Genomic DNA, 24,053 nt, shown 5'->3' with positions numbered 1-24,053 from the left:
AGGAAATGACTTTTCTTCTCAAATCATTCTGTCGAGACTCGGGCTTGCTACGAAATGACAGCAGTAATTAAAGTGACACAGTGAGAGAGGCAGGCCCTGTTGTCTCCCTGAAAACACACACACACACACACACACACACACACACACACACACACACACACACACACACACACACACACACACACACACACACACACACACACACACACACAAACACACTCAAACTTACACATTCACAAGCCTTCACTGTAGTTGACAGGGTAAAGACTGAACACACAGAGCTAACAAGACTTGCTGTGGTAACTGTATTAGATTTGGTTGTGCTCGAGGATGAGTCTGGCATCTCCACCTGATTGCAGATCCCTGATGTGCTTCTGCCGGTCTCTTGTATTCACAGAGCTTTGATTCTCAGCACAAACCTGATTAGACTTGACCTGACTGGTCTCGGCCGAGTCATGCTCCATTTTCTTTTAATTCTGTCATGTTCATTTTATTTGCCAATTTTTTGTTTTTATTCCCTAGATCAGAACACAGAAAAAATGTGCTGTGTTGACATCTAGCCACCCTGCCTTGCCAGCACTTTCTATGATATTTTTTGAGCAGTCAGGTTTACAAAGAAATTAGGCTATACATACAAGAGTGAAATTAGCATCAAGATAAGTTACTGTATCGTAACAAAAGGAAAAGTCTGAGGTATGGCATTTATTGACATTAATGTCAGCCATGACAAGATGTATTCTCTTATTCTATGGTTCTCCCTCTTATCCAACAAACTACATCTTTAAATTTGCAGAAGACACCACAGTGCTTGGCCTCATCTCAAACAACGATGAGTCTGCTTACAGGAGGGAGGTAGACAACCTGGCACTCTGGTGCACTGATCACAACCTAAGCCTTAATATCAAGAAGACAAAGGAGGTCGGTGCAACCATCCCCCACTCTACATCAGCGGCGAGGAGGCAGAGCGAGTCACCTGCTTTAGGTTCCTCTGCGTTACAGTGACGGAGGAGCTGTCCTGGGACACCAACACAGCTTCAGTCAATGGGAAAGCACAGCAACGCCTCTTCTTCCTCAGGAAGCTAAGAAGAGAAAATCTACCACAGGAGCTGCTGATCAACTTTTACCGCTGTGCCATCAAGAGTGTGTTGACATACTGCATAGCTGCCTGGTTCTTCAGCTGTACGAAGGTGTAACAGGCAGCCATACAGAGAGTCATCAAAACAGCTGGCAAGATCATCGGGACTGAGCTGCCAGACATTAGAACTAGCTCCACCTCCCGCTGCCTGCAGCGTTCACTCCGGATCCTTAAGGACTCTTCTCACCCTGCCCACCACCTGTTCCACCTGCTCCCACCAGGGAAAAGGTTCAGGTCTGTGAGAGCTAGGACTTCCAGGATGACAAACAGTTTCTTCCCACAAGCAAGACTCCTCAACAGCTCCCCCATATACCCAATACATAACTTGAATTGAACTGCTGGGGCCTAAATAGATAACTTGAACTGAACTGATGGGGCATCTGCACTAGCTGCAACATTTGCAATCAGCTCATGCACTTTTATTTTTATTGCACTTTATTGATTTTAGTCCTGTATGGTGCCATCTATCTATTTATTTATTAATTAATTGTAGTTCTGCAAATTTCTTACTTCTATTGCCTATTTTCTAGAGATGCTGTGCTGTTTCGTTGTTCTTGTAGCAATGACAATAAAGTACTTTGAACTTGAACTTAATGTATAACAATGTGAAAATCTACTTAGAATTAGAGTCATATGTCATGTTAAAAATGCTAAATCAATCAGGACTGGGTCCACCCTTGATTCTGACCAGTTTGGACTGAAGTTTTGAACCTGAAAAACTCCCTAATGCTACCCCAGTTCCCTAGTGTTTAATGCATTGATATAGCAACTTTCTTCACTGTCTTCAGACCACTCAAAGCACTTTACACTACATGCCAACATTCACCCATTCACACACACATTCACATACACACACTGACATTTGCACTCATCTACCCCCTTTCATTATCTGTCATCCTGTGATTATGATTTGCCTGACAAAGGATTCAGCTTGTTTACACTTTCAAAAGTTCATAAACGATCCCCCTCATTTAGCTGTCAACTTGATTGGCTTATTGTTCTTGTGCTACGCTTGCTGTGTGGTGGATTTCCTGATGGTTGAAAGCACTGACCTTAACAAATGCCTATCCATTATGAATGCAACACTAAAGCCGTGAAAGTTAGCTAAGGCTGTCATATATAGCTGAGCTATGCTAACTGCCGCAGTCAGAGAAGCAGAAGTGGGGTAGACGGGGGAGTCACATACATTATTGACTGGTAGCGGAAGTTGAGGACTTTTTTTGAGCAGTACATTAAGCCTCGCCTCGGCACATTCCCTCCACCAAGAGGAGGGGAGGGCAGTGGCTTGATTCTAAAAGTTCTACTGAGGAAGCCGAGAACAAGACCACAGTCAACGACTCCCAGAGGTGCTGCATGCTGTTGGCTCAGCATGCGTTTGTACTTTGGGTTTCAAGTTGAACTTGTTGAACTCTGTATAATCACCTTTTGGAGTTACAATTTGTTGAAGAGATCTGAACATTTTGCCTTAAGGAGCTATTTTTCAATACATAACTCAACAACCCAAATTCATCAAGATCTAAAAGTTAAAACTGTGTCTATACCTAAAGCAACACCAATAGTAGCTTTGGCACTTTTCCCCACATCTAAATATGTTTTAACCCTAATCCTACTGACTGGGGTAATTGCAGAACCCAGAGGTATATTTTTTGTCATATCTCACAGGTGCTTTATTCTATCATTTCAATTGTTTTATGTCTCTGTCAATTAATTTGTTCCTAATGAGTTAATATAATTGTTTTCTGTTTCTTTTTGACTTAGTGCTTTCAAAAAAAATTCCAAGGTAGGGTCCTGCGGGACCCTAGGCAAAAGCACTCAATCCTGCCTATGCAGTTTTAATAGATGGAAGTATTTATTGAGTTCATGTTTGCTATGGATCCTAATTTCAAGTATTACTCATTATCAGGGGGTGTAGGGGCACTCTGTTAGTAATTTTGAAGGAGACAGACACAGATGCAGCAGACAAAAAATGCCTCATGTGCTTTGTCAACGATTCTTAATTTTCATTTTACACAATTTGCAAAATAACTAACTTTCCTAAAATAATAAGGACCTGTTTTTCAGATGACATCAATTACATAACTAATAATGTTTTGAGGGGAAATAAGTTTTGATATAAATGTTGCTATGTTGGTGGTTTCTTACAGTAGTTTATTCTTGGGGTCCCCAGACACCCCATTTGGTAGTCCCTATCCTACCAACTATGTTGGCGTGACCTTATGTGAATAAAGTACAATAAGTTATTGCACTTGAGCAGCTTGGCAGGCTCCTGCTTGTCCAGATGTAAAGATGTGTTCCTCAGCTGTAAGAAGAAATGCAAACTAAGCCTTGGCCTACTGGATCAGGGCAGGTCCTGTGGGTCTTGGGTCTGCCAGAGGCCTGATCCTTCGAGGCTTGAGCTTGGCTGAGCTGAATCGGCCATCAATAGCACTGGGGACAGCAATTAATATTGTCAAACCAGCCAGAGGCAAGTTGCAGCATCAACAATATAGAAAAGTGCTCTGTGACACTTTGCTTCCTCTGTTCTGCACATTTAGATTGGGTACAAGCCAAGTAGATGGGGCATGGTAGAGCGACAGATACAAGTGAAAGAGAGAAGGAAAGACAGATAGAGGGAGGGGAGTAGTGTGCTTTGTAACTTCAGGTCACAATAATCAATACTTGACAAGTGCTCAGCAGTTCTGCTGACTGAAAGGGAATATGAGGTGTCTAACACAGCCCTGCCATCCTTCTGCTTTTGCTGTGTATTTCCCCATTCCTTACACTTTCTTCACCTTCATTTAATGCTTAGACTGAACTTGTGACTGAACATTTTTTCTTGACATTTACTTTTCCCATCCTTCTTTCCGACATCCTCATTTCATCATTCTAGAAAACAATTTCATCCCTCCAGCTTTGATTTTGTGATGACAGAAAAACAACCAGAGAAAAGGAGAAGGAAGCGATTGTCTCTGTCCTGACATCTACTGGCTGGCTCTGCCTTGTCATTACTGGCCATCACTCTCAACAGACATTTACACACATGCACGGAGAGAGAGGGTAAGAGAGAGGAAAAGAGATAGGCATGACACAATGATCTGAGACTGAGGACAGCTAATGAAATGAGGGAAATGAGGAGAGCAGTGATATGAGCTCAGTGTGGCAGTGTTGTGTGTCAGGGAGGAGGGCAGACAGGAGAAAAGGGCAAGACAAGCCTGCAGGGCTGGACCACACCATTATAATCCCTCAGAACTATACAACAGTTAAACTGGCAAAATCAGCAATAAGCTACTTCAGCTCTCATATATGTTCGCTATGAGGAATAAAAAAATGTTCTAAAATGTTTTTAGGGGAGAGAACTTATCAGGTAAAATGCTGAAAAAGACAATAGCTTGGTCTGTGAAATGTAAAAAAATGAAACAGGCTATTTACCATTTCTTAGAGGGGATGGGGATGCCTTTGATTTGTTTGTTTTGTCCAACCAACAGCCCAAAACTGTAAGATACTCTGTTAATTGTTATATATGTTGTAGAAAAATCAGCAAATTCCCATATTTAAGAGGGCAGAATTAGAGAATTTGGGGTATTTTTGCTTGAAAAACGGCTGAATCAATTAATCGATTATCAAAATAGGTGCAGAATAATTTTGTCAGTCAACTAATAGATTTTGATAAATAGTTGCAGCTCTATTGTGCTAAATTCTTTATAACTTATTTCCTTATTTCCAAGCCACTTTATTAGGAGGTGAAATCAAAAGTTTCATTGTACAGGAAAAACATGCCTGTCATACTACTCTGGCAGGTACAGGAGGCCAAATTTGAAACTGGATGCTATGTCTATTAACTGTCACGTGGATGTTTACGTTAACCTAGAGGTTTGTTCAAAATCTGTATTATCATCTGACTTTTTTTAGCAATGTCATCATGTTCTCAGCAATTAACATCTTGGATACAATGTTGTTGATAGGACAAAAACTAAAACTAGAAAATTATAATTAACAACATTTTTCCATTAAATGCTTTGCTGCTAATAGGAGAAAACAACTCTTTATTCAAATCATCTACTACAGGGGATGGTTTGTTGAAATGCCATATTTCTATTTTAAATTCACTGTGCATGTCAGCAAATGAAAATTAAAGTTCATATGAGGTCTTGCTGGCAGAGAAATTTCATTTAAAGTCCTGTGTATGCCTTTTATTTTTAACATACACCCATGTAGACTTCCTCTGCTCTACACTGGTAATCATGTTGAAGACTACAGAGGCGTAGCTGCCACAGGTAAATGATATCAGCAGGTAGAGCAGAGACCAAATGCCATTACAGGAGAAACAGCCCTAGCAGCAAGGCATCCACTCTGCTTTGAAGTGCATTTGTCACATGAAACACAGCCGTGCTTGACTTCAAAGAGGGCATTACAATAGCTCTATGCCTTTCAACTTCGATAACAACATGTTCACTGTTTTTAACCGTCTGCTGTTGTGGCCATTCCCAGCCAGCGGACAAGCTTTATTCAGAAGAGGAGAGAGAGGAGAGGAGAGGAGAGGAGAGGAGAGGAGAGGAGAAGAGAGGAGAGGAGAGGAGAGGTGAGGAGAGAAGAGGAGACACTGTCTGATAGATAGTGATAATATCCCACATACTCAGGAACTGATGAAGTTAATAGTAATTAAAAAGCAACAATGGCAAGCTAAGATGCTTGCTGAGCCAAGGAATAAACACATGCCTATGGATTAACACACAAAAAGCTGCACAAAAGGACACACACAACGTCCTTGCAAGCACATGTTTACTTTGAAATATTGTTTAATTGGCCTTTTTATCTCATCTATGGCAGTGGACCTACAATTAAATTAGCTGAAACAACTACACAACACAACTGCTCTTGCCTAAAGTTTTTTTTGTGTGTGTCTGTCAGACAAAGAGGAGGCTATGCCTACCACAATAATGTGAGGATGATAATGGAGAGCGATTAGGGACATGAATACAATCAAACACCAAGTTAAATACTATGAATACTATGTTTCACTACTATATCATCTCCCTTTCTTCAAATCAAAAGCATTATCATAACAAACACGAATTAAAGCACAAACCTTCTTTCACCTAAACACACTTTAAAATAATGACATCAACTACCACACACACACATTTACAGGTGCACACTTTTACAGCAGCAGAGAATGCTGTTTCTCAGCAGGTGGCGGCGAGCGATAAAGAGGGGGAATCGACGTGGTGACGGGGAGATAAAACCACGCTGACGGACAGGGGAGAGCGCCTGCACGGAAATTGAATCGCTGAAGCGCCACATATACTTTAGCAAAAAGCAGAGAGATGGGAAGAGGCGGCACAGCGAGGGGAGAGACAGACAAAGGAGAGAGGGATGCATAAGGACAGCTGCGGATGTGCACACAAGCCAGACAGATGAGTTTTGGTAATAAAGGCAGAGAGAAATTGGAGAAAGATGGAGAAGAAGAGTGAAAGGGATTTATGGACACTGCCATTGTGTATTTGAGACTAACAATTCATCACAAGGCCACCTGTCAGAAAATGAGAAAGGTGGAGGTGAAGAGGAATCATGATAGCAGCGGACAAGGGTTAAATTCTCAATGGACATGTCCATGCGGCCTGTCTTTCACTCTTTTCTTCAATTTTTCTTTTCTATAACAGTTAACCTTCCTCCTCCTCCTACAACTTCCATCTGTCTTTGCTGAAGTGAAATTCCACCAACCAAATGACCAGTATTCCCTCTCATCTTCTCATCAACCCCCATAACTTTTGCTTGACACACACACGAACACACACAAGCACACACAACCCCCTGAGATGAACAATTATCAGGCATCCAGCATCCGGGCAGTCGGCTTTAGAGAAGCCATTACCTAGCAGAGTCCTCATATCTCCAGGGGTTTAACACACTCACAATGAGATGGCGCACGCAGACAACTATGTTACTAGATTCAATACATCTAATCTCGCAGCTCAAAGAAAATTACTCTTGTCAACAAGTAGATTTATCAGCCAGTTGAGGCATGTCTCTCTGTAATGAGAAAATGACAGTTACGTAAGTTAATACAGTTAATCTTGGTTTGGAAAGCATATAGCAGTGGTTTAATTCTGAAACAATGTTCATTATTATTAGAAAAATGATTAATTCCTCCATTTTCTATTACAGGAGCTAACAACATAACCAGTACCAATATTCAATTAGAACCTTGCTTCCGTGCCAGCAATTATTGTGTAAGAGTAGGAGTCATATTTTTGAAATGTCAGATGACTCATATTAGCATGAATACTTCCTCTTCTCTGTGTGCTCAGTTCAGAGCGTTACGCATGTGGACAGATGGAGATGTGAACACTTTCAAAGTGGATGAAACACTGTGAAACAGGCATGGTCACACAATCAAAGGTATCATATGTAAAAATAAGGAACACAGGTACAAGCAAAGCTAAAGCATGGAAATGGGTTGTCGCTATCTGTGCCCCGCTCTCTCCCTGCCTCATTCCCCTTTCAGCCTGTATCCTTGGACCAGGCTCTCAGAGAGAAATCCAATTTCTGTTAACAGCACCATGTTGTTGTGATAGGATCTATCACCTGGAGCTAAAGCTGCAGCCAGAGAGGCAGTGCACTGTGGACACATCCTGAACTGCACCTGTTACAACGGGCACGCTTCCACAGACATGCTCACACATACATATAATAAAAATACCACTATGTAAAACACACCGTTATGAGTTAAAGTCCTGCATTGAAAATGTAAAACTATTGTCAACAAAATGGAGTTAAGTATCAAAAGTTAAGTATATTTTATCACATGAACCATTATGTCTAATGTGAATGCTATTCTACTCTGAATGTTACATTCATTAAATATAACTATGCATATTTTATATGCAGATGATATGTTTTGTATGTAAAAGCTTAACCTACAAGATAACTTGTGACTACAGTTGTCGAATAAATGTACTTGTATGTAACTGTAAAAAGTACAATTTCCATATTATTCCAATATTCCACCTGAAATGTACTTATGTATCAAGTAAAGTTGGTACTTTGTTACTGTATTACTGCTTCAGTCCACTAATCTTTTAAAAACAAAAGACACCACTGACAATTACATACACCCAGATAAACATGCACATTTGAGCAAAATGGGCTAACCACACACAAAAAAATAAATGGATTTAGTTTTGGTTTAGGGCCTTGTCCTAAAGTGGCCTTTTAGATACTAATGTTTAGACTGAGCAGATCAATGAAGTGACACAGACACCGATGGGTGCATCACAGCCTCTCTCTGTCTGTCATCTCAGCCCTGACACCCTCTCTTTCACACACACCAGACACATAATGTGTCTGGTTTCACTGTAGCAATGTGACACTACGCATTTCCTCAGACATCCAATACCAATAAAGTGGCGTCACTGAGCTCAGTCTGGTACCTTTGCTTTTTCAATTCCAGCCTCTCTGATAACAGAATTCCCCCCAAAATAGTTTGTCGTTTGTTATATGTAATGTACATATGACCTGTAGATTATACATAACATAATTAAATTGTTTTTGTTTGGTTTTTACGTTTTCTTATACTTATATTTTGTATTTCTTTTATGAGTATGTTTATAATGTGAACACTAATTGTAAGGAAGGTTATGTTTAGTGTGATGGATGAAGATTCAGGTAGAAACAAGTACCTTCATCGCCTGGGCTTTCTTGTGGAACATCTCCTCCATGTCTTCTGCCAGCCTCTTTACCAGCCGCAGCCCATCAATCTCCTGCACCCGCACTGCCCGCTCAAACTCCTTGTATTTCTGAAAGAAAACCACACATCCATATTATCAGGTTACACTTGGTTCACAAAAAAAGGCACATTTTACTTTGCTAAACACTGCATGTAATAGTTTATGGGATTCATTTTCCAGTGTGCACTGATGTTCAGTGTCCATATAAATGATGTTAGTGATCTTGGATACAATGTTATGAAGTATTGTTTTGCTCACATCTGAAAAATAACATTTCTCAGCCCAAGCAAGGTGAAAATCATGCCATATTCTAACTGCTTAAATCATGAGTTTAATGTCTTAAAACATATCTTATAATTATGTTGAGAAAACATTCATAATTTGTAGGGTTTTTATGGGGGCGAGCAAATGATAAAAACATAATTCTACAAACTCTACATACATAAATACCGAGTCAAGTCACGTTATTTATATAAACCAAAATCACAAAATTGGTGTGAACGGGCTGTCTAGAGCATAAAACGATCTCCCCTTAGAGACAACTGAGGAAGAGCATCAGAGGGGGAATTCCTGTTCCAGGATGAACAGGCACGCAATAAGCGCTGTGTACACAGATTAGACAGATGTAGTAGGAATAAAATTACAATATAGAGAAGCAGAGTTACAGCATAAACACAGAACTATTCTACAAAGTACTAAGAATATATTATAAGTGGTTCAAAAGTGGAATATAGCTTAGTAAGAGTTACTTCTCCATACTAATCTACATATAAACGAAACTATTCAGCTAAGCCAAGAGTATTATCAGCCACCTTCAAGTTTTTACCAAAAACACATTTAGCATTGATGACACTCCACTGCCCTTGGTATCTGTACTACACTAAATCACATTATTCTGCTATAAACCAACTCTTGGGTTCTTAGTATAACCAGCGCCTTAACTGGGGACAGTGACATTAAGTCTTGCTAATACCCCACCCATACATGCCACACACACACACACACACACACACACACACACACACACACACACACACACACACACACACACACACACACACACACACACACACACATACAAGCAGATGATCTAAGCAAGGGAGAACACTTGTACAAAAAAAAAGGAAGAAGAAAAGAAAACCATTTTCGAAATCTGCGCAAAGCTGGAGGCGGCTGTGTTTCACTCTTGGGGGATTTAACAGAAGATTACCGCCATATCAAATGGTATGCCCTCTCTAATGTTATGCCAAACTGCTTAGACACATTCTCATATAGCTGTTCCTGTGCACCAACACACATGGAGAGTGGGGTGAAGAGAGAGAGATCACGGTAGGAGGAGGGAAATGGGTACAGCATCAGACACTCAGGCAGCAGCTTTTGGATTTAGGCGATCATCTGAAAAACGGTAGGACATCACCAAACAGGGAGAATATTTTTCTGCTTCATATGAAAACTTTTGATAAGGGTGAATTCCACAGGCGGCACCAGGAAATCATACTTGGAGATGCTAAAAGTCAGTGATGGGGTTGGAGAGCAGCACAAAGTGAAGACACAACACATAATGTGTTACTGTTTTTTAACAATTAATTAAATAAATACAAAATGAATAAAAAAATACTTTGGTGAAGCTGTTTATATGATGATATCAATGTAACGCTCTCACTCATTTGGAACATTGTCACATCATAACGCAAAATGTGATGCAACAGTATTAATGATGTAAGGCGCTGAAAAACTGCAAACAAAGATAGAGAGAAGTTTCATGACCCAGAGGATTAAAGAGCTCAGTTAATCCGATGTGTCCGGCATAACAGGCGGAATGCTGAGCTCTAACTGACCAGTCTGAAGTGTATAGAGGCAGCAGATTAAATGTGTCTTGCTGCCTTTAGATGGCTGCAGGGATTTAATGACCTGAAGGTGAAGCTTTTCATGAAGCATCTGTGGACAAAAGATACTGTCAGAATCAATCATATTAATTTATAAATCAATGCAGGCTACTTTACTGCTTTAATCACATTAAACTTTATATTTGTTGTCGATTTAAACACATCTATTGGCTGGGGAGTGTTTGATTAAATATACCTTATTCATATTATAAGCATTATGCTGTTATTTCTGTGCATTTGCTGAAATAATTTAATTTTGCTGTTATTGATTAAATCACTGAGGTGCCAGTTGAGTGACATTGCTCCAGAAGCAGATGTGGTTTTGAGACATGTATTCCTCAGCACAGCAACACCAACAACTCGCTTTGCACTGCTTCATCTGAATAAACCATGCATGCTGCGCTTGGCACCAAATTACAAAGACAGGCAAAACAATTCAGGGAACAGTCAGACTACTGCTTGCGTTGGTCGTTATAATCATTAACAAGAGGCTTCTGTCTCTCCCACTTGGTCTCTGAGCTGTCTTTCTCTCTCGCGTGTTTGCTCTTCCTCACCAAAATAACCTGTTAGCCATTGCATCCAAATAAAAATCAACAAGCCAAATAATTCAGAAAAAGCTTCAGCATAATATTTCTATGACAATTTTGGGGAGGCTTAGCCTTACCCAGTGGTGTAGTCCAGGGTATACGCAAGTATACAGTGTATACCCACTTATTTTTCAGTAAGCATTGGGTATACCCACTTCTCAATGTACCCTGATGCGCACCATTCAGTAGTATCTGCGAGCCAAATTGCCCATTTTTCCCTAGGATGGTGAAGCCATGACCCACGCTACTCTGCCTCTAATTGGCTAGTACTCGCTGTCAATCTAATCAGTAAACTGATGAGCCAATCGGAGGCAGGGAAGGGCGGGCCATGCCGAGGTAAATATTGCAACCGACAAATTTACTTTTACAAGTTTACTTTAAATGATTTGCCTTTAGGATATACAATGAACTGGTAAGTTTAGGTAGATTGCTAGTTTGGGTAACTTCTGAAACATTGGACACAGAGAACAGTGCAACACAAATAATACAACATGTTGCCAGTGAGATGCAGAACAAAATCGTCAGTAGCATTATAGCATCATCCTTAAATTAGCTGTCCTAATTGACGAGGCATCTTCTTTACGTCACAAAGCTGTCATGACAGTTTCTATTAAAGCATCAATTCAAGAAGAAAGCACTTTTGACTTTATCTGATTGATTTTGATGTGTGGAAGAGAATGATATGTTTTTTTTGTATCTAAGGTGAAATATGAACACGGATGCATTTTCAAAATTCAGATCTTTAGTATTTTATTTAAATAAATGTTCAAAAAATAACTGAAACACCATGTTTGCCTCATTTATATTGTACCTTCATGCAGGCTGCCTGTGTGACCATTAATACCTGCTCCTGATCAAAATCAGCTGTTCAAAGAGACAGTTTACAAAAGAAACTACAGACTTGCCAAGTGAGAGAATAGGTGTCATTCCTATTCCTTAGTCCATCCACAGTGTAGATGGACTAATAGTTCACTCAAAATGCATAGTTGTCTCTCACAAGTCTGTGGGCCAGTATTGGTTTAGTAATTTCATAATCCTTCCTCCCTGACATCAAGCAGCAGAAATTATGTGACAATGAGCAAATATTACTGACAGATTTGTGGGTAAACTAAATAGAGTAGTCTTACATGTCACTGTTTCCAAAACAGGGCATTTTTCTGGGCTGCGTTAAAAAAAAGGCAAAAATGAGAGTATACCCACTTCTCCAGGAACCACTACACCACTGGCCTTACGTAGTCCCTTATTAGCAACGCCTATGGTGAATTCTTGGTTGGTGAAAAGTAAAGGCAGAGAGGCTGAGCAAAATGTTCTTCTGTGTTTGAGTGAACAACTAAGACAAGTCATTGTATTGTGCATGTCAATTAATTAAAACGTCCTTAGCGGAAACAATAAAGCACAAAAAAGGACATTGTCAGTTGACACTGCTCACTGAGTGCTATCTTTTGAGAAAATTATGAATTATGGGTATATTGCTTTGTTTATTTTTGTACAAACTGGGCACCCTTGCATTTCCTCCATCCCATTAGAAAGACAGCCAGACAAACAGATCAAAAAGGGAAAATGTGATAAAGGGAAACAAAAAGAAACAGGGAGAGATAGATAAGAAAGACTGTGATAGCAAGAGCAAACACTGTGTCATGGAAAGAGATTCAGCCCATGCAAAGACAAGTTACATGGGGAGGAAAGGGAAGGTGGAGCGACATTAAGGTTGATGGATGAACAAGTGTGGAGAGATAATACTGAAGTGGGAGGTCAGAGGGTAGTGTGAAATGCAATCTGTATTTGAAGAGTTGCAGGTAGACACATGGAGGGAAGCACGATAAAATCACAAAATTTGCATTGAATTTAAAAAAGTATGGCGTCAATAGTAAGCTAAATGATTTACACTGCACAAGGCAACAGATTAAGTTAAAATCAGTTTATTACTACATAATTCATTACAAGCAACCAATTATAACAAGTGCAAGGGCCAGAGTCTGAAGGCAGAATATTCCTGTGATGCCATAGAGATCAGGTAAGAGAGAATTACCTGGAAAAGAATTAAAATAAGAGCTAAGTTAGAGGGGTTTTTTTTTCATAGCAATTACAGAGATTAGAGAAAAGAGGGTCTGATTCATCAAGGTACTTTTAGAAGAGATAACTGTCCAACTTACAGTATAATGAAAAGTTGGGGGGTTAACCTCGTGTTTTGCGGGGAGCTGGGAGAGAGATTTAAAGACACGTGGAGCAATGAGCAGCAGGCACATGGAAGAGCTACAGACAGTAAGAGGCCAAGAAAGGTTGCACTTAAATCATAAAAGGAAATCATTGTTTCATCCTATCTCCATATCGTAGCTTCAACACAGCTTTCACAGCCATAATACTGAACTCTTTGAAACGCTGCCGAAGTGGTGCCTTCACTGCCAAATTCATTTGTATGTCATGGCCAAACAGTTTGGAGTATCAAAATTATGTTCAAAAGCCCTGATGCAGCCATCCAAAATTGCTTTCTTCTGTCACATGTGGTAAAGATTGGAGACAGACAGACAGACAGACAGACAGACAGACAGACAGACAGACAGACAGACAGACAGACAGACAGACAGACAGACAGACAGACAGACAGACAGACAGACAGACAGACAGACAGACAGACAGACAGACAGACAGACAGACAGACAGATCTTCAAATCTTTTCTGTATAACCACAATCTCAAGTTTTACATATATTCTGACAAACCTTAGTCCCTCACCCAACAGTGCTGCAAATTAATTGCAGCCTCAAGTAACATTGTCTGTGGCAAATCAAAGTGACTGGTTGATGACTCAGAAGCCAAATCACAGCAACCACAACCATATGAAAAGCAGTGGGATAATCTCACTGGCTTACTGACAACCGCAGTATGTCAGAGGGACAGAAAATACAGGTTTTAAGCCAATCCTGGTTCCTGGCCGGCTGTGGTGGGCTGTTAAAACTGACAGGTCAGCGGTGGCTCAAACCTGAACTGGCTCCACTGGTTTCTTCACAAATTGTTTCTCCTTCCCCCTTCACTGTCTGCCTAGAGTTTCTTCTCTCTAGTTGCTTTATTTCCTGCTTTCCTCACACATTGCTATTCTTCTGCACTGCATCCACTTTCTTGCTAATTATAAAAATGAATGGGCTGACTTTATGGATGCAGTCATAGATGAGAATTATTCTCTGTAAAGAAATTTCCAAAGTCTTTTTGATTGAAACCAATTATTTTTGTCTACAGCTCCACTAAATCCTTGTCCATGAAACTGAAACCCAAAACTGACAGATATTACAGACTTCAGAACTGTTTATGTGTTTGTGATCACGTTTGTGTGGTCTGTGAGAGGCTAAGCGGGTCCAGCTGACCACAGGCTGTCTGCAGCACTATGTTCAGTCAGGCTGACCAGAGCAGACCCGGCCCAATTAGCCTAAAGCTATCCTCTTCACTTCACATCATCATCACAGGAAAGCCAACTGACATACATCCAGAACCACCATTTCCCAGGAGAGGGAAGAGCAAAGCTTCTGTAACGGGCTTCAGTGCCAACTTTAACAGCAGGATAGTGGTGCAGTGAATGAGAAGACGACCCAAGGAGTCAGATTCAGGCATTTGTGTTGATGAGCCCAGCTAAAGTGTCTTTGAGACAGACAGAATGATCCAGGGTTGCTGCTATGTACTCATTTGTATGCTCTGATCTCCTTGCCTCAGAAACATTCCACGTGGCTGGCTAGAAAACTGACTTACGCTAATGCAATAAACATATTATATGTTAAAATTGAGTTGCTTTATGTAATTGATTTTCAAGATTTTGCTCATTAAAATACAGGTCCTTGGTCATTGCCACTTGAAAGGTACATCACAAGTCCTGGAGCCGCTAGTGTAGCTGCTCATCTTCTGCTGAGCAGTCACCCTGTGTCAGAGGTATCAGTGGCAATAGGTCATTTGAGGAACGTGAGAAAAAGTCACACCCACAGGGTGGGGGAAAAGTGGTTTCAGTAACACTGAATGAATTAGAAATAAATTACTTTGTATTTCATATTAAGTAAATGTATTTATTATTATTATATTATTTTTGTAAAATGTAATGTTTGATACAATAATTTTAATAGGGTGTTTTTAACTACATTTGACTATAGAAGCTGCTGTGTGTGTTTAGCCCCCCTCTCTGACCAAAGCCTTTGGCAATTAAACTAAATGGCATAAACTTGATGCCAAGGGGGGCTGATTGCCTGTTGCCCCGCAGCTATTTTATTGGCTATTTTTGCTTAGTAACTTGTCGTTCACTTGTAGTTAGCAGTGAGCAGAAGTTGTATTTCTCCTGAAAAGTAACTGCCATCATGAATGCAATGGATTATGTTTTGGAAAAAATGTTATACTCCTTTAAAAGAAAGTGTGAGATTAAATACCTTGGTGCCCACCAGCTGTGGGACATTGTAAACCAGAAACCAAAGCGCAGGCAAAAATAAATAAAAATAAAAATAAAAATGCAGATTTAATGTGGATTGGTTCTCCAAGAAAAGATGGCTAGGTGTTAGCTTGTCCAAGAAGGCACCGTTTTGATTCCCATGCATGCTTTTGTATGAGATGGCACTTTGTCAAGAGAAGGTTTTCAGGCTCTCAATCATCTTTCTGAGAAGATTACAAAACATGAAAGCAGTGGAATTCATCTATACAGTGTGGTAAAGTTCAACTTACCCAGCCGAGCCAATATAACTAACAGCTACAGGATTTTAAAAAACCACTGCCAAAGTTTGCGTCCTTTCTCATCAAGTGAGCTTTGAATTGGTGGGTCAAAGAATTATAGTTAATTTTTATCTAAGTGTGGTATGTATTTGTATTATGATTCCATTAGGTCATTTTCTAATGGTTGGGGCTGGATATTATTGTGAATCAAAGGCTTGGTGCATAGCTCACTGCTGCTGAACTGTTTAATTTAACTGTGAATGGTGTGATACTTTTTTGCATTTACGTATTCAGACATTTACCCTTGTGTCCACTCTTCCTCCAGTCATCTTCTGCTCACCTTCCTCTTGCATTTACTAAAAACACGAACAATGTTCCCTGGCAAATGGCACCCTCCTCCTCCTATTGCTATTCCTCAGCCTGCAAACAGCTTTTGTATTGAGAGTCACATTGCTATATTTTATCTAGTCAAATTGTAAAATCATGTAATTTTCTGGTCATGCCTCTGTAGTTATTTCCTCACCATTTTTTCAACGTAAAATGCCACTGAAAAAGAATGACTTGCTTTTGAACTACTTGCTGTTGAGCAAAAAATTGTGTTTCTTTCCCTTTCCCTGAAGCAAGATTGTGTTTGCTGGTTAAACCTCAGGTTTGTGCACCTGAATGCTGGCCTAAAATTCCTTACATTTAGGGATGTCCGATTATATCGGCCCTCCGATATTATTGGCCGATATTTACTTAAAAATATAATATCGGGAAGTATCGCATCGGTTTTTATAACCGATGTTTGTTCTGTAGGCTTCAGCATTTCCGAGCCTGCATGAACGCAGCATGGGAAATTAACTGGCGCACGCTTGATGACGTATAACAACAATACGCTAGACTCGTGGGTCGCTAACACAAACACAAATGAACAGACAGGTTTTTAACAGTGTAAACATACTTTTGTCTGAATGTTTATAACTTACTTCTGTTTTAGTCAGCTTGCCATTGACCAGTGCCTCACTTTGTTGCACCAACTATACAAAGTTCTGCCTCGGAAACGACAACCCAGTCCCTAGCAAGCAGCAATCAACTTTTCAGCTTTACTGCACAAAATAAAACTATTTGCTGTAGGCAACCTCATGTGTCCACTTCAGAAAGGAGTCACGACTGTGTTGAAGACAGAGACAAAAAGTGGTGACACACGTTGGACAGGCTATTTTATCTCAATCCATTTCTTTTTTTTCTCCCCCATCATCCCTCTGCTGTGCTGCATCACATGAATGAGCTGATGCTGCTAATCTCTCCTGCACAGTGCTCCGACTGTGGGACAGAAATCAAAGGCCACAATCTCTATATCCATGCTTTCCTTTAGCAAACAGAAAAAGTGACATGTGCAAGCCTGCATGCACGCACACAGACCAACACCCATATAAAACTCAATAAATATGAGAGGTATAAAGGATCAGTGAGATATATGCAGAGGAAGGCAACTCTACTATGAAACGTTTCTCTGTGGTAGGTAGGATAGGTACACAAACTGTTTTACTTTGTGTCAGTCTGTTGGTCAGCCTCCATGATGGACCATTACAGTGTAGACATGTGAATGACATAATATGTGTTTGAATCCTCTGGGTTTGATAATAAAGTGATTAATGAAGGGGAAAAACTTCATTTCACACTAAGACTGAACCCCAGTCCCCCAAATCCCAGCTCATTTTACGCGTCACCAGATCCCACTTTATCTTGGCCCACTCTCTCTCTCTCTCTCTCTCACACACACACATAAACACACATACACACACACACACACACACACACACACACACACACACACACACACACACAAGCTAAAACGTGCATGTTCATCCTCCAGCATCCGTGCACTGGCGCACATATAAATACTCTTGACTCATTAGTTATAGAATTTTTTCAGCACTTGTTAGAATGTTAAATGGACAAATCATAATTTGTAAGTAACTATTGAAGATGAAACATATATTGTAAATGTAAATGACTGAAAGTCATAATATAAACAGTGTTATTGATTTTGTTGTTTGTTGCTGGGATGTTTCTTGCCTCTCTGGCTTACTAAATTGAATTGAGCATTCAAAGCAGAAAAGCGAAAAATGGTAATTTAAAAGCATGTGCCAAGTAGCAAAGCATACTCTGAATTACAATTGTGTGCGCTACAGTATCTTGTTTGATCTGCATTGTTTGGTTTTCATTCACAAAAAAACACAGCCCTGTTTGTTTTGTTTGCTTCTTCCTGCTTGTCTGGCTACAAGTGGATGAGTGGTTTGATGAACAAAAGAGACAAGGCTCAGAGAAACCTCTGTGAGTGTGCACGTGTGTGTGTGTGTGTGTGTGTGTGTGTGTGTGTGTGTGTGTGTGTGTGTGTGTGTGTGTGTGTGTGTGTTGGAGGAGGCCAGGAGAGAAAACAAGACAACACAGAGACCAATAAGTTCACAGACTCTCGATGAGTCCACGACACAAGCAAACACTAGACAGTTCCTTATGAACATGAAATGTTTTCTAGTGATGGAAAAAAAAAATGACATCACTCCAGAGTACTAATGCTTAATGACAAGGAAGTGAAAAAACTAAAGGTTTAAAAAATGAAAAGGGTGAAGGAAAAACATAGATTATCAAGAGCCAGCTATTTACTGCTACTCTTCACAAAATTAATACTTCTTTCATTTTTCCATCAAAAATGCTATTTGGATATTGAATTAAATATTTACAGACAAATTAAATACATTATTCTTCAAAATAATTTTGATCCATAGTAAGATTCTAATAACTGTACTTATTACAATACATAATACACTTAAAATGTACAATAATAAGCAGTTACACACCAAAAATTGGGAAATATACTTTCAATATACTTGTGCAATTTATGTTAGTTAATAGTTTAAGATTTTACCTACAAGACATATTATGAAATATGATGTATTGTTATTCAAACTAAACAACACTGTAGAAGGTAGTTAAAAGTAGCCCCTCCAGTTACCACATTAAAATGCTGCTTACACATTAATGCATCAGTATTAATAATCCAATCATATAGATAATATAGGCACCATTATGCCTGTATAAGTAATACTTTATTTATGTTTACTTCAAAGATTAGTCCATCAATTTAGCACTGCACTCCTACAACATTCAGACTCACAATGAAAAGTTAAAAAAAATTTAAAAAAAAAAAGAGGATCAAAACTGATTTAGCAGAACCAGACATATTGTCTTTATATGATTATTCTTCCCTGGCAAAACCTACCTAAACCACAATGCAACATGAGCACCCACAGTTCAATCAGAGGTTCGGGTGTGTTGTGTTAGTAACGGCTGAAGTAGCCTTGAGTGACCTACAGAGGTCTGATGACCTCAATTCTTTCAAATGTCACATCGCTACATTTTTTTCACTTATAGTCTTCAGTTTCAACTGAGGCTGACTCAAGTGACATCACTTGAGGCAGTTTATTAGATTTCACACAGCTCCTTCTGCTACTCCATAAAAAGGCTATATACAACTTTTTTTACATAGTGCTCTCAAAGACCTGTAAGCAGACTTTGATATGAACAATCAGTGGAGTTCCCCTTTAAGTAAAAATTCTATATGTATAAATTTTAGTTTAAATTGATGCACTTTCGATTGTGGTATTGTTAACTAAAGGATCTAAATACATCTTCTACCACTGCACCTCAACAGTACCCCTCAATATCAATGATGCCATTCACAACTAAAAAATGTTAACCCTATCTGGCATAAAAAATGTACAGCCTAATCTATATGAATTATATTTTTTCCAACATGTGGAGAATATTATATATTTATGTGACAGAATACTTAATACTAGTTGTTAAAATGTTAAATATGTCAATGATAGTTCTCGCTGAATAATTTAACTGGATCCCAGAACAGAAATGCACAACTAGGAAGTAATTTCCCTCTAGATGAAACACAGAGTGCACTTTCTTTGTTTATATAATTCCAGGTGCTTGTATGTGTTCATTAATGCAAGCTACATCCTTGTGCCTTCAGTGTGTGTGAGCATGTATTTTCCTAAAACATGTTCAGGAGAACAAACGTCTTGCAGTGTCATCTTTTCTTATAAAGGACCACTGATTCCCCAAAGCCATGTTTGTAATTACAGCCAACATGGCTTTAGGGGGAGGAGGAGAGGAGCGGGGGTGGAAAGACAAGGAGGTGAGGAGAGAAAAAGTGAAAAGAGGCATCATCTGGTTGAAGTTAATTCTGTTTTCTGCCACTGTGTCACTAGGCCATTACTGCATGTGTGTCTGAGTGTGCGTGTTTGAGCAGAAACAAGGGAAAAGGAGTGAGTGAGGGTGAGAGACTGTCTGAAATAATTGCACTTTGACTGATGTTGCATTCCGCCTCCCATGAAACACTGGGGGGGGACAGGAGCGTCAGCCCAAATTCACAGCAGGAAATCACTGCTGGATCACAGGATCTTCCAGGAACACAAAATCATTGCTATGCCCTCCTCCTTTCATACCCTCCCTTGTATGCCAACCGACAAATTGTTCCCTCAAAAGAAGAGCGCTGGCCAGAGATGAAGTGGAACAATTAATTTCACGCTTGTCCTCCCTGCCTCAAAAGCATGTTGGTCTGGGTCCCGTATCTGGTGGCACAGAGACACTCCCCGCAGATTGTAAAACACACACACATACACACACACAAAGTGTAAATTAGACAGAGTGCAAATGCTAATCACATAGACATTAAAACAAGACATCGTTAAACTCAAATAAAGCTCAGGAATCATAAACTCTTCTTGCCTGACCGACCACGCCTTCACTACTCCTCCATTCACCATAACATAATCTATCAGTATGGGCGAAGAATTTTGATAACAGGACGGAGATGTCTCAAAGTCGGATCAATGCACTGTGAATGAATGGGAGGATTGTGAGAACACATGCACACATACAGCTTTGACAGACCACTCAATCATATGGTGAGAAGAAGGCAGCTCCTGATAGGAAATAGACTGTGCCATAAGAAGCAAGCTGGGAACAGTTTCATTGTGGTCAGTTGTTGGCCCCTTATCTAGCACATGGTCAGACTCACATTAAATTCGGACAAGGCATGAGCAGGATTGTCTAGCAGTTGGTACTCTGGTATAATTTTTTTCTTTCTTATTTCTTAAAAAACAAATAGTTGTGGTATTTATTTCTGCTTAGCTGATGCACCTGTTGAACATACTGTTGACCACATACAGAATTAATTCAAAACTACTCCACATAGCAATGTGCTTGCCAGATGAACACGATTATTTATTTTAAACATATTGTTCAATTGCCAATTTATTAAAATGAAACACAACCACGTTTTTCAGACAGCAGTGACAGCAGTTATAAATGTGTTATCATCAGTGGAGGTCTTGGGAGGTCTTGGACTAATTGACAGCTGGGACACCCCTAAAAATCTCAAATAAAAATGTTAAGAGGATTTCAAAAAAGCACCTACTTATTTAAATATTTTTATCAGATAAATATGTATCTAGACAGTAAGGTTTATTCTTTATAAATTATGCAATAAAAACACATTGTAAACAAAGCATTTAACGCTTTTAAATGCAATTTGCTCTGTGCTGGTTCTCTCTGCATATTTAAAATGTTTCAATAAATGTGAACTAATTAATATGTAAAATAAAACTCCTTTATTTATCTTCAGAGAAACATTTTAAATAGCCCAAAACAATCCTCATGTCACAGAAAAAGCTAATAAATAGGCCAAAAAAACACAACTGTGCTTGTTCTTGTAAAGCTACTTGGATCTTTTGACGTATGCCTTTTCTGTTTTGTAAGTACTACCCACAGCACTGGGAGCCCCCAATGGTCAAAGGGTATTTCACAAACTAAAAAAACAAGTATAAGTAAAAACATTATTAACACCTCAGAAAATAATTTTTTCAAACATGGTGTTTTAATATTCAGCATTCAGACATGGAGGATATATTGACCTTTTTTTTCTTATGGTGGTGCTTGCTGTGACAGACTTTAGCTGACACAGACTTGTCTCAAATTATTTGAGATTTGCCCCAAAAGACCTTGATTCTAAAGCCAAGCTAGTAGCTCTGTGAGGCTGCAGTTAGACACAGCGGTCCTTTGAGCTAAATGCTAAAGTCAGCATCCTAACAAGCTCAGAATGATTATGCTAACATGCTGATTTTTAGCAGTACTGTATAATATTTACCATGGTCAGCATCTTAGTTTCTATGTTACCACGCTAACATTTGCTGAATAGCTCTAAACACAAAGTAGTCCTACAGCTTGGGCTGATAAGAATCATTTTAGTTTTGCGGGTTTTTGGTCATAAACCAAATTATTGGTCAAATTAAAAATTTGATCTGACGATGGCACTAGATGAAAAGTTAAGCGATCACCATTCATCCAGAGGGTGAGCCAGATTTCATGGTAATCAGTCTGAACTAATTTACAAATGTCAGGGGATTACCAAAGTCCTTCAAATCTGGCCTCTGGAGACCATGGATGTTCTGTACCAGTTGTTGAGATGGGATATTTCATTAAAAAACAAAAATGTCAACCTAATGGTGGTGCTAGGTGAAAAGTCAGTAAGACTCATCCTCTACGGACCAAAAATACTCAATAGGATCAAATAGACCAGCTGACCTACTGACACTGCCATCTGTAAAACCACACTGTTTTATATATACTTGAGATTGTAATGCCTGTTGTGCTCTATTAAATATTATTGTCTGGACCCCAGGAAGACTAGCTGTCGTCTTAGCGTCAGCTAATGGGGATCCTTTTAAATAAACAAATAAACTGTAAACTGGTCTAAAACACAACTGATTGCTTTGAAAGGAAAATGTTTAAATATTGTTCAATTTATATGGTTAGCATTCACACATGAAAGACATATTGACTTGTAATTGGTTTATGAAGACATGCAAATTAATTTAGACTCATCCTTTAGGACTTGAGACTTGACTTTGACTTATTTCAAATTACTTGACAATTGCCAAAAAAGACTTCAGACAGCTCTGACGTAAACAACATAAGTATTCATATTACACAACTCTGACGTTGTATTAAGCTCTTATTATTAAATGTGAACCTTTAAAATCTAAGTGAAAAACTAAAAAAAATTCATCCCCATTTCATAGCCATCTTCCCTCTGAGCAAAGGCCCTGTTGCTCTTTTTATTTCAGCATATTGAAACCACTTACACACCTCACCCATTTAGCTCCTCAACACAATTCATCCACCCGCAGCTCCTGAGTACGTGTGTGTGTGTGTGTGTGTGTGTGTGTGTGTGTGTGTGTGTGTGTGTGTGTGTGTGTGTGTGTGTGTGTTTGTGTGTGTGTGTGTGTGTGTGTGTGTGTGTGTGTGTGTGTGTGTGTTTCCGTAGTGATTGAGTGTTTAAAGGCTGCCTGAGGGCTATTGAAAAGAACAGTAGAATAACAGCTGTACACTAACATGAACGAACACACACACACACACACACACACACACACAAGGCCTTATGGCTTTGCTGGTAGCAACGCTCAGGAGTTTTTCCCAGGGTGCACTGCTTCTGTTGGGTATGCACCATTGCCCCTCAGAGTGGAATCCAAATCCCTGCTCTCTCTAATGACTGCCATCTTTCAATGTCCTCACATGCCATGCCATGCCATCATGTTGTACCCCCCACCTGCACACACACACACACAGAAGTTCCTAGAGGGCTGAAACTGACATAATCTATGCCAGCATGAAAACATCTATACTAAAAAAAGTATTTTATGAAGTAAAGGTAAACTTTCCTTTCACAACTTAAGAAGCAAGGACAAGAAGTAGCCTCTCTACCATCAGCACTCCACTTTTTCTTGCACACACCATAATTCACTTTACCAAAAAACATAATAGCAGGTCTAATCTGTTCACATGGAACTGATTAATAGTCCACAGTCTATCTGTAGTTGCCTGCATTCAGTTGGTTTCAGCAGAGCCCTAGAAAACATTTTTCATGCTTAGCAGCACGTACAACGTGGCCTGCTGCTTCCCTATTCCACTCCATACATTCTCACAGTCGCAAATTGATTCTA

At 39.5% G+C, this 24,053-nt stretch overlaps 1 protein-coding gene across 1 annotated transcript in view; it reads right to left on the bottom strand.

The window, feature by feature from the left end:
• Positions 1–24,053, bottom strand: part of cacna2d3a (calcium channel, voltage-dependent, alpha 2/delta subunit 3a) — a 124,863-nt gene that overhangs the window by 88,747 nt on the left and 12,063 nt on the right. The window contains exon 3 of the mRNA XM_062426865.1: positions 8,794–8,910. Coding sequence (XP_062282849.1) covers positions 8,794–8,910 — 117 coding nt within the window. The remainder of the gene's footprint in view (positions 1–8,793; positions 8,911–24,053) is intronic.

Source organism: Scomber scombrus, chromosome 10, assembly GCF_963691925.1.
Source record: "Scomber scombrus chromosome 10, fScoSco1.1, whole genome shotgun sequence".
NCBI classification, from domain to species: Eukaryota; Metazoa; Chordata; class Actinopteri; order Scombriformes; family Scombridae; genus Scomber; species Scomber scombrus.
This window is presented reverse-complemented; position numbering and strand designations above follow the sequence as displayed.